This window comes from Hyperolius riggenbachi, chromosome 1 (genome assembly GCF_040937935.1).
Source record: "Hyperolius riggenbachi isolate aHypRig1 chromosome 1, aHypRig1.pri, whole genome shotgun sequence".
NCBI lineage: Eukaryota > Metazoa > Chordata > Amphibia > Anura > Hyperoliidae > Hyperolius > Hyperolius riggenbachi.
Window position 1 is genome coordinate 398515710 of NC_090646.1, and position 15253 is coordinate 398530962.

The following is a 15253-nucleotide window of genomic DNA, read 5'->3' on the forward strand; positions in this document are numbered from 1 at the left end:
ACCATTTCTTGTTACAGCAAGCCGGGATATATCACATTTCCAGATGCTAAAATGCTAGTGTTGGCAATCTCTTGAAGCAGATTATAAATTGAAGGATTGGGAGAAAAAAAAAATCTATTTACTGAAGGTAGCTGATCATTTAGTCATGTTTGAGGGCTGGTTCACACCAAAGAAAGCTTTTTGAGTTCTTTTAAAAGCACCATCGTTTGGAAAAACACTTGGCTAATGTGTTCGTATGGGCTAGTTCAGGCCAGAGTAATGAAATTTTTTAACAAATGCGAGACCTGCAACATTATATATAGTATAGGAAAACCGTGATTTTTTTGTTTTTTTGTTTTGTTCACTTTTACCAGTCAATCTAGAGGCTTGCAAGTGCTCCAGACCATTAATTTGAGCACTTTATTTATTTGTTTAATTTCCCTTCTTCTTCTAATTTGTATTGCTGTAATGGGTATTTATAGCCACTTGTCAACAGGGGGGCAGTGTGAGACAACTTTCCGTTTCAGTTTATATTTCCTATTGGTAGAGAGAGAGATCAAAGCATTCAAAGAATTTACAGCTCAACGAGTTCTGCTGACTGAAGTCAAAAGCAGTGCACTTACCTCAAACAAGATAACTCTGAAGTTGGTAATAGGTTAAAGCAATTTTACTGAACAGAGTAATTTTGAAAGTGTTTTTTTGCCAAAGCTGTTCACTTCCAGGTCAAAGTGTACTTCCTGTTTTGCCGCAAGAACTACAAAATCGCTAAAGGCAAATGCTTCAAAATTGCTAGGCATACATAGAAAATTGCTAGGCACATGCCGGGTATCGCTACTGCAAATCGCTACAAAAAGCGCTAAACATTTGCAATTACACTTGGGGCCCGTTTCCACTTGTGCGGTGCGAATCGCCGCTGTAAAAATTTGCATGCGGATGCGACTTTCGCATGCGGGATGTATGCGAATTTAACCATGGCAGTGCCTGTGTGCTTTTCCATTGATTCCGCGAATTTGCATGAAAATTCGCATACCGAAACCGCATGCGAATTCCCTAATAAATACATTGTATGTGAATCACATAGCAGTATGCAAATTCTGATGCTCTGACGTGCAGATTTTTTCTGCACAGAAAAACACTCAGAAATCCTGACAAGTGGAAACAGTCCCATCCACTTGTATTGTCTATGCGAATCAGCATGCAGGAAATGCATACAGATTCGCACAAGTGGAAATGAGCCCTTAGTGTTTTTGGTGTGAACTAGCCCTGGAACAAAGCATTTTCTTGAAGAAACGTTGTTTTCTTGATAAACGTCCAGTCATTAGTGGTGACCTGATTTCTTTCAAATATGAAGATCCTGTGGGATATATTAGTCGGTTTTCTAGATTTTATTTTCTTTAGAAGTAGTTTAAAGAGGAACTCCCGTGAAAATAATGTAATTAAAAGTGCTTCATTTTTACAATTATGTATAAATGATTTAGTCAGAGTTTGCCCATTGTAAAACCCTTTTAAATCCCTGATTTACATTCTTAAATTTATCACATGGTGATATTTTTACTGTTGGTAAGTGATGTAGCTGCTGCTTGTTTTTTTGGCAGTTGGAAACAGCTGTAAAAGCTATTTCCCACAATGCAACAAGATTCACAGACAGGAAACTGCCAGGAGTACGATGGTCCTCAGTTTCTTGTGGGAGGGGTTTCACCACAATATCAGCCATACAGTGCCCCCTGGTGATCTGTTTATGAAAAGGAATAGATTTCTAATGTAAAAGGGGATATCAGCTACTGATTGGGATGAAGTTAAATTCTTGGTCACGGTTTCTCTTTAAATAATTGTAATGCTTGCATAGTCACCTCTTTATATTTTTTTTTGTGTGTGGTTTAATTTCCTACCCCCAGATCCAAGTGAATTTTATGGTGATGACCAGTGCCTTGTCCAACTGTTGAAGGGTCTTTGCTTGAAACATCTTGGTCGATTATTACAGTCTGAGCTTTGCTTCAATCAAGTCATACAGAGGTAGGAGCAACTGTATGCTCTAGTACTGACAATCATTTTGTATGGACTCTGAATACCATTTACCTAACATAACTACTTGTGTACAAAAATGGGGCCTTATGTATAAAAACAGGGACCGCTTTTGCATAAATAATATGCATAACATGACCAATGACACCAAAGAGTACTCATGGCTGCTCAGTAATTAGAGTATACTGGGACTGTCCTCTTTGTACATTGAAAAACTAAATAAAGGGCAGTCCCTGGTAGATTGTAAATTGACCAATGCACCAGAGTTATCTTTCGAGTGGTCAGTCCCTAAAGTTTATTAGTTGTCAACTAAAATCTCCATCAAAGTATCTTAATGACTCCCCAGTCAATAACCTAAAATGAGTGTGCAGATCAGGTATTATGACACCTAGCTGATTGCTTCATCCAGTTGTTTGAACCCACCACACTGGTCTGCCGTCTAGGCTGTACATGATAAAAATATTCTTTCTTTACCTCCTGTATGCTCCTGATACTGTTTTCTGTGTTCTGCTAAATCCACTGCTATACAGCCATCTGCAGTCCTTCAATACAGTAAATATAAATTGATGCTTAGATGTAAGTGACCACTGCATTCACATCAGATGGCTCTCTCATTTCATAAAATTAATATAAATTTAGCATCCACTCGAAATGAATAGCATTTTTTTTTTGACCACCCCTAGTCTTTTTCATTTACCAAGATGGGCTTTAACCATTTCAGCCCGTGGGTATGTTTCACCTTATGCATCAGAGCAATTTTCACCTCCCATTTGTTCACCAATAACTTTATCACTACTTATCACAATGATTGGCCACCAATTAGGCTTTCTTTGGGTGGTACATTTTGCTAAGAATTATTATTTTATACATGCATTTTCTAAATATTAAGAAAAAAATTAAAAATAAATTATTTCTCAGTTTTCGGCCGTTATAGTTTAAAAAAAAATACATGCTACCATAATTAAAACCTATGTATTTTATTTGCCCATTTGTCCTGATTATTACACCATTTAAATTATGTCCCTATCACAATGTATGGTGCCAATATTTTATTTGGAAATGTGCATTTTTTTCAGTTTTGCGTCCATCACTATTTACAAGCTTATAATTTTAAAAAAATGTTTGTAATATACCCTCTTCACATGCATATTAAAAAAAGTTCAGATCCTTAGGTAAATGTTTGTTTGGTTTTTTTATTGTAATTTTTCATTAATTTTATTTGGGTCATTTTTGGTGTGGGAGGTAAACAATTCATTTTAAAAGTAATAATCTGTGTTTTATTTCATTGAAAAATGTATATAGATGTAGTTTTACTATTTGGCCACAAGATGGCCACAGTCAAAAAAAATAATTGTAGTCCTGGAAGCAAACGCTCTCGCTTCCAGGAAGTATGAGGACGGGAAACTTTTTATCAGAAAGATGGCGGTTTCTGATAAGAAGCCGTCAGTCTTTCTTTCTACCGGGGACTTAGATCAATGAATGGGAACTATGTTTCCATTCACTGTTCTCCGGGCTAACGGGGGGGGGGGGGGGGGGGGGTGTAACATGGGCGCGTGTGATTGCGCTACAGCAGCCGCCTGGATGTGACAATCACGTCCAGGCGGCATAAATGGTTAAAGGACACCTGAAGTGAGAAGGATATCAAGGCTGGTATATTTATTTCCTGTTAAGCAATACTAGTTACCTGGCTGTCCTGCTGATCCTCTGCCTCTAATACTTTTAGCGATAGACCCTGAACAAGCATGCAGCAGATCAGGTGTTTCAGACATTATTGTCAGACCTGACGAGATTAGCTGCATGCTTGTTCCTGTGTGATTCAGACACTACTGCAGCCAAAGAGATCACAACTCTCAGAGGCAACTAGTATTGTTCAAAAGGAAATAACAATGGCAGCCTCCATAAACCTCTCACTTTAGTTGTCCTTTAAAGAGATGTGCTTCAAATGGTTTCCCAAGTGCTTAGGTTGAAGCTAGCCATGAGTCCCCAGGGAGAAAAGCGCTATATAAATATTATTATTGTTATTGTTATTATTTGTAGGAAACACATAGCCACATGGCACAGATCTGTTGTACGAAGGAGATGATGCACACACCGTATGTCTTCAGCTTAGTTGTTGGCAATTACTGTTTGGAGTTAAAGACTGGAGGGAGAATAAACCTTACTGAAAAAAAAGTGGTCTCCTATATTTTTGAGAACCATTTCATTACAAAGAAAACTAAAAAGAAAAAGGCTCAAGATTTAGGCTGCTTTCACAGTGGGACGTTAAAGTCCCACGTTACAGTAGCCTGTAACGCAGCCCAACTCACAGCACTGAAAAATCAAAGTGCTGTTCACAGTGCACACATTGTGTTAGAGTATAACGCTGCACGTTTAATGAAAGTGCAGCATGCTGTGTGTTATACTCGTACTTTGCTGCGTTACACTACTTGCACATGCTCAGTAATGTATGTCAGGAGAGGAGGAGGGGAGAGTCCGCTATTGTGTCTAGCCACATGGCTAATTAATATTCACAGCACTGTGCTGATGTAACGTGTTTACTTCCTGGAGCGGCCGCTTTGTGCGACGATTGGCTGGCGGGACCACGTGATGCGGAGTGTTCTGATCACGTGGTCTCCACAGTCTTTTGACGCATGCGGAGTTTTCGTTCTATCAGTATAGAACTAAAACGGCGCACCAAGAGACGCATAACGCGACTCTATGTAGCGTCCACCGACATCACCACCATGCGTTGCGTTAGGGGTACGTTTTGCCACCTTAAAGAGGAATTCCAGTGAACATTTTACTGTGGGCAGATGTAGCTGCTGCTAGCTGTTTTGGCAGTTGGAAACCGCTGTAAACAGCTATTTTCCACAATGCAACAAGGTTGACAGACAGAAAGCTGCCAAAAGTTTGAACTTTTCTTGTGGGAGGGGTTTCACCACAATATCAGTCATACAGCGCCCCCTGATGGTCTGTTTGTGAAAAGGAATGATTTCTCATGTAAAAGGGGGTATCAGCCACTGATTGGGATAAAGTTCCATTTTTGGTCGGAGTTTCTCTTTAACGTCCCCTGCCACACAATGTCCCACTGTGTAAGAGCCCTTAAACTACCTGCCTAATATTATTATGTAGATATTATTCAGGTGGCAGATGCGCTCTTCACACAAATTATCAAATATGGCAATAAGTAACCTAATTATTATTATTTAGTATTTATATAGCGCCGACATATTACGCAGCGCTGTACAGTGTGTGTATAATTATATATATATATATATATATATATATATATATATATGTATATATATATATATATATATATATATATATCTTATATCTTGTCACTAACTGTCCCTCAAAGGAGCTCACAATCTAATCCCTGCCATTGCCATATATCTATATTATGTAGTGTAAGTACTGTAGTCTAGGGCCAATTTTAGGGGGCGCCAATTAGCTTATCCGTATGTTTTTGGAATGTGGGAGGAAACCGGAGTGCCCGGAGGAAACCCACGCAGACACAGAGAGAACATACAAACTCTTTGCAAATAGTGCCCTGGCTGGGATTCGAACCAGGGACCCAGCGCTGCAAGGCGAGAGAGCTAACCACTACGCCACCGTGCTGCCCACCATACACCAGGCGTCACTACTGGATCACTATATGAAGGCCTGATGACCCAAAGACATATGTGTATTTTATGCATAAGCGATCAACAGTTGTTATACATATACCGGTAGTTACTCAGTCCAAATCACAAGTCCAGCATTACTTCTGAGGCTGTAACCATTGATGATGCTCGTAGAAGGGAGAAAGAAAAGGAACAGAAGAGGACATATAGTGAAGTCCTGTTTATCAATTTCACAACAATAAATGATCTACGAAATCCCTGTGTGGATGTCACTCAGTGCGTATCACAGCAGTTCCTCCACCAACTTATAAATATAAAAACGATTGTGCTCACCGCAAATTATTGCTGACCCATCACAGACAGCAATAGACACTTAATGTATCCTCATCTACGATCACTCAGCAATCCTCTTCAATCGGTCTCGTCTCTCACAATTCCATATCGGCATGTATGGGGGAATGAATAAAAACAGTATATAGTGTAACACCTTCAAAACGCTGCACATATAGCACCCTTGTGTATTGTGCACTCAATGCACACCACCAATACGGTGCAGGTAACTCCTCAAGCCCAACACCGCCACATAGGTGCCCTCACCAGAAGTAATTGCTGACCCCTCACAGACCAGCTCACAAAGCTTTTATCTCACGTTGGGCTTAGGCTGCCTCCAGTGGGTGAACCTTAAACGAACTCAAAACAGGGCCCACATAGCGTAAAAATGTTTAATTACTAATAAGAATAAAAAGTATTGCACTTACAAACATCCATAAAATATGCGCATGTCTCATAAAACAAGTTGTTCACAGCTCCTAGCGTCTCATCCCTCTCTGGCCGTAGCTCCGCCCTACCGGTTTCGTCAATGATGACTCATTACCAATACCTCCATTTTCTAGCGCATCACCTGTGCTCTTGTGCCATACCTACAGACTAAATCACCTTGCTTGGCTTTTGAGGGTTGAGGGTGCACAAAATCAGCCTGAATAAAGTAGCTGTCAGCTGTGGAGATTTGTGAATGCTTTCTGGCAATTTTCCCTGCTTTAAACCTGGGAAATGGGTGGATTTTCATTTGGAGGTTAGGCGGTTTCTTTTTTTTATGTTCCATTAAAAAAGATGTTTATAGTCTTTACACAACAAGTGTCTTACACGACAGTGTAAGGTCTGAAATGTTTATTAGAATATGCATACTTGCCTACTGTAAATATTTCCTCTTGGCTTTACCTCCATGTCTTCACATTGCTGTGGAAATGCTTGGCTTTTTCATTGTTCAGCCTGGCCATGAGGTTGTGCACCTACCTTCTGCCTTGGTGCAGAGCACCTGACAGAAGTGTCCGAAAGCCTGGCACAGGGCCTTGCCAATGCATGGCACAAGAGCACAGGTGATGTGCTAGAATATGGAGGTATTGGTAAATGCTGGTGAAGAGCAGCAGGTGGGGGCACAACAAGATTGTTTCAATGCATTTTTCTTGTTTGGAATATTCTTGTTACTGTGTTCAAACCTATGTTAAAGAAGTTCAGCACCATGGTCATAACCTGCTTCCCACAATCGCCTCAATTCACTAAGCGTTATCAATCACTTTATCAAACGTTTGATAATTTACCTCATGGGTAAATCTAATTTTGAATTCACTAAGGTGTTATATATTTATCGAACGTTTTATCGATAAAACGTTCAATAAATCTATAACACCTAAGTGAATTCAAAATTCGATTTACCCATGAGGTAAATTATCAAAAGTTTGATCAAGTGTTTGATAAAGCTTAGTGAATTGAGGCCAATTTCTGCTAATTTAGACAACTGTATGAGATCTGGAGTTGTGTATCTCCATTATGACATCTATTTATGTGAGAAAACACATTTAAATAGTGAATAATTTCCTTTGTTTCCTACCAGGGATATTTATTGAGGTGGAAATTGCTCAGAGTTAATTCAAGATCATGCAAATTTTCTATGTGAATATATGCAGCTTGAAGCTAGACCAATTGAATTTCACCTTGGTGGGATTTGATTGGTCAATTTTCAAACTGCATACTTTGCATAGAGAATGTTCATAGTCCTGCATCAACTCAGAACCGTTTGTATCTCATTGACCATTCCTATTTCCTACTTAATGTTCCATTTTTTCCCCCCAGTGTCTAAATTCTAATGTCTGTGTTTTTCATTTTCAGTGAAAAGAGGCTAAAGTATGATCACTATCTGGTCCCATTTACTTATTATGAACTAGGATTATTGTACAAACAGCAAGGGGACAGAGATAAAGCCATTCGGTCCATTGAAACTGCAAAGTGAGTACTGCTCTACATATTTTAAAGGTCTGCTGTATGCATTGTCAGAGGCTATGAAGAGTATTTTTAGCTATACCTAGAACACATACAGCAAATCAACCATAGGTTTTACTGCAGATCACATTGTTATGTTGAGTACAAGAATATCTCTCTATGATAAGAGTGCCAAGTGTTATTATATTGACATTCACATTGTGTAGTTTATTTCCGGTTTCCTGTCCTGCTCTTCCTGATTCACTTCTTACTGTACTGGTGAATGCTTAGGCATGTGTATAAACTTTGTAGATCTATTATGATTATGGCTAAAACCGTCTAAGGCCCCTTGCACACTACATACGATTCCAATATATATATATATATATATATATATATATATATATATATATATATATATATATATATATATATATATATATATATATACTTTTTTTTTAATTGTAATCAAAAATCGGATCGAATAAAGACATTTAATTGCATGTAGTGTGCAAGAGGCCTAACACTGCTGTCTACAAGTTATATTATGTCTGTGTTAAATTGTTAGGGTATAAGTATGCTGTAAAGTAGGTTTTCTGGGGAAATACTTGGCTTTTCAAGGGCCTTAACTTTAGTGACTCTCAGCCTCATTGACTATAATGACAGGTTTGGCAAAGACTGTATGGCATGCATCCTTACCATCCTCATTATAGGGCTCTTTGGAGCGTATATACAAAATGGTGCCAAGAAATTTGGGCGCAGGGGGAAGCCTCACAGCTCACCCTGCTCCTGCAAAAGTCCTGGCGGCGTTAATTACTATTCCCCCTCCAGGCCGCCATGAACTAGGAAGGGGGGGGGGGAGACATTCAAATTGCCCCTTTTTTAAAGTAATTTGGGCTCAGTCTTTTGACAGCGACCAAATAACTGTCTGAGGACCGCTATAGCCGTAATTCACATTATGGCCTATGGCGGAACCCAAATTTCCAGCGTTGTTTTGCGCTGTTACGTCTTTTGGAGCACAGACCTGTACAGAGCTGTAACAACCACTCTTCTGGGATGTCTTGGTTGTGGTGGTTATTCTGAGTTGATGCAAATATTTAGTATGGAATTAAACCAATTGAATTTCAGCAGCTGCTGCACTTGATTAGCCATTTTTCTAGTCTGTATAAATTTACCTAAAATGTGCATCAACTCCTGATTAACAGCTCATTGACCATCCCTAGTAGTGGAGTTCTCCTGCAGTTGTGAATTACTTGAGAACCAAGATATAATGCCAAGTGAGAATTCTCCTGTTATCACATTCTTTGAAAATGTGACAAATCAGAATGTATTGCCCAGATCCAATACTATAATTTCTTGTGCTATTACTCACAAGAGCTTTTATTTTTTCTTAAAGGACTTACGAGCCCAAAACTGGAAAAAAATGTGTTTACCTGTATGAATTTGTAACGCACGGAGGACGCCATCCGCGGCCTCCGTGCAGCTCCGCCGGGTCCCCGCTGCACACGCTACGTAGCGTGGATCGGGGAGGGAGGCCCCAGAGCTGCGCAGCCGCACTCGCGTCGGTGCGGACTGCGCAGCCGCGGCCTCCTTCGGCGGCCATATTTGAGGAGGAAGGAGCGCCCGACCCGGGCTGTGGGGTCGGGGTCCGGCCGGGGGGAGCGAATGCAGCGGGGACCCGGCGGAGCTGCACGGAGGCCGCGGATGGCGTCCTCCGTGCGTTACAAATTCATACAGGTAAACACATTTTTTTCCGGTTTTGGGCTCGTAAGTCCTTTAACAAAAAAGTCCTCTTTCCTCACTTGGATATAGTTTCATGTTTAGGTGCAATAATGATCTCCTTTTAGATCATGCCTGCATGTCTATTCAGACCTAAGGCTTTGTACATGGGGAGATCTGTGGGCAATCTTTTGGGTCCTCGATCCAACTAATCTGTGGTGTCCCACAAGTTCCCTTGGGTGCAGACTTGGGTGGCAGCTCAGGGCACGCAGGAAACCGTGCCAAGCAGGAAGGGAAACAAGACTTGACTCCATGTGGCTGCCGAGCACTGCTTGCCACATGCCCACATATGACCAGCTGTGTCCCACACATATAACCAGTTACAGCCGCATGTTGACCCTGCCTACATCCGCAGCCAAACGTTCATTGATCAGGCTGATCTCTATGCAAATGGTGCAGTTAAACAGCAAGTCCAATTCCCCCTGATGTCTTGAAAAGTAAATAAAAGGCAAAATGCTTGTATTTGGCTGGAAAAACACAGCTGACAGCATTTAAGTGTTGAAAAGTTCAAAGGGTCGTTACTTCTGTTTGTTTTACAGCAGAATGAAGCTGATTTTACATCAGACTATCATGGCAGCTGTTTAGAATCCAATCTTAAAAATGCAGCCCTTAAATCTCACTAATATTATAAATGCGAAAGTTTGGATGTTTGTTACTCAATCACGCAACAATGACTGAACGGATTTGAATGAAATTATGCACACACATAGTACATTACCTGGAATAACATATAGGATACTTTTTATTCTCATAACCAAAAAGTGGGCAGAGATGAATACAAATTTCACTGGGAAAATGTAAACTGCAGCCATTCTTACACTGTTAATGGTAGGGTTCTCAAACTTTGCACAGTTGGTCACTGGGTGACTGGGATTAATATTCAGAAAAGTGTGTGGAGCCTACAAAAGCCAATAAAAATTCACAAGCCTTAAACCTGGCACAGTTGGTCATTAGGTGACTGGGGTTCAAATTCAGAAAAGAGGGTGGAGCCACAAATGGCCAATCAGATTTGTTTCATTTCAGTGCAAATTATTGATGCCAAATACCGCAAAACTCACAAACTTGGTCATCGAGTAATTGTGTGTCAGGCTACATACACACTTAAGATAAATGTCTTTGGAAAAGGCAAGATCACAGACCAATTTTACCCCATTCCATGTAGTATGAGAGCCATGCTCTACACAGTCTATTCTGTTGAGCTGAACTCCCCATCAGATAAAAATCTTTGGAAGATGCTGGACACAAAGATGCTGTACACATTCAACAGATCAGTATCTGCAAAAGATTAGTTCCTGAAAAAGATCCGTTCTTGCAAAATGTATTCATAGTCTATGATATCTGCAGATCTCATACACACCTTGTTTAATGGACAATCATCTGCAGATGATTGTCAGATATGCAGATGAATGTCTGTTAAACAAGGTGTGTATGAGGATCTGCAGATATCATAGACTATGAATGCATTTTGAAAGAATGGATCTTTTGCAGGAACTGATCTTTTGCAGATACTGATCTGTTGAATGTGTACAGCATCTTTGTGTACAGCATCTTGCAAAGATTTTTATCTAATAGGGACTTCAGCTCAATAGAATAGACTGTGCTCTCATACTACATGGAAGGGGGTAAAATTGGTCTGTGATCTTGCCTTTTCCAAAAACTTTTATCTCAAGTGTGTATGTAGCCTTAGAGTTAGAAAAAGTGGGCGAAGGCAACACCAGCCATGTACATACCTGGGCAATGCCGGGCCATTAGCTAGTTGAAAATAAAAATCTGAGACTGTGTATGTGTAGTATGAATAGAACATTGGTAACCTAGAACAATTAAACTTTTATAAATATGGAGTCATTTCAACATAAACAAGACTATTTTCCCTGCAGTTAGTTGAGTGCCTGCATTATATATAGGCCTTTAAAGGGAATCTCAAGCAAGTAAAATTATTTTAAATAAACACATGATGTAGCTGCAAATTACATACTAACCTCACCATCAGTTCCTCTCAGAAGCTCACCGGTTTCTTCTTACAGTGATCTTTTCCAATTCTGACAATATTTTACTAGAACTGAAATAAACAGTAGGATGCAAAAGTTTGGGCAACCTTGTTAAGTTATGATTTTCCTGTATAAATCGTTGGTTGTTACGATAAAAAATGTCAGTTAAATATATCATATAGGAGACACACAGTGATATTTGAGCAGTGAAAAGAATTTACAGAATTTACAGGAAGTGTGCAATAATTGTTTAAACAAAATTTGGCAGGTGCATAAATTTGGGAACCACAAAACCGAAATGAAATCAATATTTAGTAGATCCTCCTTTTGCAGAAATTATAGCCTCTAAACACCTCCTGTAGGTTCCAAAGAGATTCTGGTTGAAGGTATTTTGGACTATTCCTCTTTACAAAACGCCTCAAGTTCATTCAGGTTTGATGGCTTCCGAGCATGGACAGCTCTCTTTAACTCACACCACAGATTTTCAATTATATTCAGGTCTGGTGACTGAGATGGCCATTCCAGAACGTTGTACTTGTTCCTTTGCATGAATGCCTTAGTGGATTTTGAGCAGTGTTTAGGGTTGTTGTCTTGTTAAAAGATCCAGCCCCAGAGCAGCTTCAGCTTTGTCACCGATTCCTGGACATTGGTCTCCAGAATCTGCTGATACTGAGTGGAATTCATGCGTCCCTCAACTTTGACAAGATTCCCAGTCCCTGCACTGGTCACACAGCCCCACAACATGATGGAACCACTACCATATTTTACTTTAGGTAGCATGTGTTTTTCTTGGAATGCTGTTATTTTTCCTCCATGCATAATTCCCCTTGTTATGCCCAAATAACTCAATTCACAGCACCTTATTCCAAAATGAAGCTGGCTTGTCCAAACGTGCTTTAGCATATCTCAAGCAGCTCTGTTAGTGCTGTGGGCGGAGAAAAGGCTTCCTCTGCATCACTCTTGCATACAGCATCTCCTTCTGTAAAGTGCGCCGAATGGTTGAACGATGCACAGTGACTCCATCTGCAGCAAGATTATGTTGTAGGTCTTTGGTGGTGAATGGTGGGTTGACTCTGACTGTTCTCACCATTTGTCGCTTCTGTCTATACGAGATTTTTCTTGGTCTGGCACTTCGAGCCTTAACTTGAACTGAGCCTGTGTTCTTCCATTTCCTCAATATGTGCCTAACTGTGGAAACAGACAGCTGAAATCGCTGAGGCAGCTTTCTGTATCCTTCCCCTAAACCTTGATGGTGAACAATCTTTGTCTTCAGTTCATTTGAGAGGTGTTTTAAGACCCCCATGTTGCTTCTCTTCAGAGAAAATGAAGAGGATGAAAACTTACAATTGACCCCCTTAGATATTCTTTCTCATAATTGGATTCACCTGTGTATGTAGGTCAGGGGTCGCTGAGCTTACCAAGCCAATTTGAGTTCCAATAATTAGTTCTAAAGTTTTTGGAATCAATAAAATTACAAGTGCCCAAATTTATGCACCTGCCTAATTTTGTTTAAACAATTATTGCATACTTTCTGTAAATCCAATAAACTTAATTTAACCTTCCTGGCGGTAAGCCCAAGCTGAGCTGGCAAAAAAAATTAACCGCCAGGAGGGTTAACTTCTCAAATATCACTGTGTGTGTCTCCTATGTGATATATTTAACTAACATTTTTTTTTTTCGTAACAACCAACGATTTATACAGGAAAATAATGATTAACAAGGGCGCCCAAACTTTCGCATCTCACTGTACCTGTTGCTGTCGGTTATATATCGGCAGCTGTCAGTTACAACTGAATGTGCAAGGTAATGTCTGTTTCCCTATGGCTCAAGTGGGTGATATTACAGTGTAACAGTGTGCTGAGTGCTGACCAAGCTTTTATGGGGTAATGGCCTTTTTTAAAATGGAGGATGGAAAATTCCATTGATCACAGTGGACAATGGGGATGCAGGAGAGGAGAAAGAGATTGAGTAGTAGACTACAAAGGAGGTGAGTATGTCCTGTGTATGATTATTTTGACTTTTTATTTTCAGTTCAGGTTCTCTTTAAGCTACAAAGAGCTCTGGATATTAATTTCAGATACAGTATGGTCGGCGGGCGTTCGTATCGGCGGGTCGTTCGTAAGTCGGGCGTTCGTAAACCGGGGGCTATCTGTATATGTGGTGACTAAAGCTTGACTTTAATCCAGTGGGAACATTTATAAATTGCCCTGCTGTGCTGTAATATTTTGGTTGTTGGAGAGAATTGTCTAATCACAGATATCCATGTATTTTGATTTATAGGACCAATTACAAAGACTACTCCATGGAATCCAGGCTGCACTTCCGGATCCATGCAGCACTGAGCAATCTTAAGGGCACCCCACCATCGACGCCACCATAACCAAATGGCGCTGGACTACTTTTTGTACATGGGCATTTCATCTGCAGTCATAGTACAGGAATCATGTCGACAGCAGAAATGGAGGCTGAACCCTAAATGTAATGACTGTTATCTTACGTGATTCAATCTGTTGTTCTATGTAGCTGTTCTTTTCTATGGTAATTGTACTATAAATATATAAATATATATAAATATTCTATACTTTAAAGGAAGATACAGGAAAAAAATTGTTATATATATTTTGTTTCATGAGAGAAATAATTTATGGCCATACTGACTTAAATGAAAATATTTCAGACAGTTACTGATGAAGTAAAGTCTGATACAACCAACATTGCCTCCCTGCGTGGTGAATTTGTCTTTGTTAAATGTGCTTAACTGTGTTCAGTGCCCCATTCCTCCCCCCCCCCCCCCTTTTTTTATTTTACTTATTTTTTTGCTAAATATGTAAACCCCTGGCAAACAATTGTTCAAATTTCATTTTTTTTTAATATTAGCAGTTAGATGTATCCTGCCCTCTTATATATGTCTTTTTTTCTGGAAATAAACTAGATAAATAGATGGAGATCCTAGGGTTGCAGCACACATGCTCTCTTTATTAGGAACACAATATTATTTGCACCGCAACGGTTTCGGTCGTCCCCGACCTTTACCAAGCTGTGTCCATGAAACCAAAAAGCTGCCGTACCCCCAGAAGTGTGTGTGTGTGTGTGTGTGTGTGTGTGTGTGTGTGTGTGTGTGTGTGTGTGTGTGTGTGTGTGTGTGTGTGTGTGTGTGTGTGTGTGTGTGTGTGTGTGTGTGTGTGTGTGCATATGATATATATTTATTTATTTATTGCGCCAAGGGATGAACAGCACAAACCAAATTATATGCAATACTATGCAAAGCATGCACGCAGCACTGGAGATCTCCAGTTTCCATAAGAAATATGTAGACACAGAGGGGCTTCAGCACACAACAGGGAAGCAGTGACGGGCTCTTGGTTACGCTTAAACTCGTTTAAGCTCACCTACTGTGCCAAAGTGTCCCCAATCTGGTGAGTCCTACTCCATTTTTTTTTTATAACACTTTGCACTGTAGCCACTGGAACTTGAAAACATTTAGAAGTGGCCTTGTAGCCCTTTCCTGACTTGTAAGCAGCCACAATGTGCAGCTGCAAGTCCTCACTGAGCTCCTGTCTTAGCCATGACTGTCCACAAACCAACTACAGAGAGCTGCTGTTTTTCACCTGTTGAGTTGATTAA

The 15253-nt window shown here is 40.1% G+C and overlaps 1 protein-coding gene across 2 annotated transcripts in view; it reads left to right on the top strand.

Moving 5' to 3' along the window:
* TTC39B (tetratricopeptide repeat domain 39B) overlaps positions 1 to 14341 on the top strand; it is a 275315-nt gene extending 260974 nt beyond the window's left edge. For both annotated transcript variants that reach the window (XM_068234826.1, XM_068234833.1), the window contains 3 exons: positions 1875 to 1992; positions 7773 to 7889; positions 13910 to 14341. In XM_068234826.1, coding sequence (XP_068090927.1) covers positions 1875 to 1992; positions 7773 to 7889; positions 13910 to 14009 — 335 coding nt within the window. In that variant the 3' untranslated portion in view covers positions 14010 to 14341. The remainder of the gene's footprint in view (positions 1 to 1874; positions 1993 to 7772; positions 7890 to 13909) is intronic.
* Positions 14342 to 15253: the final 912 nt, after the last annotated feature.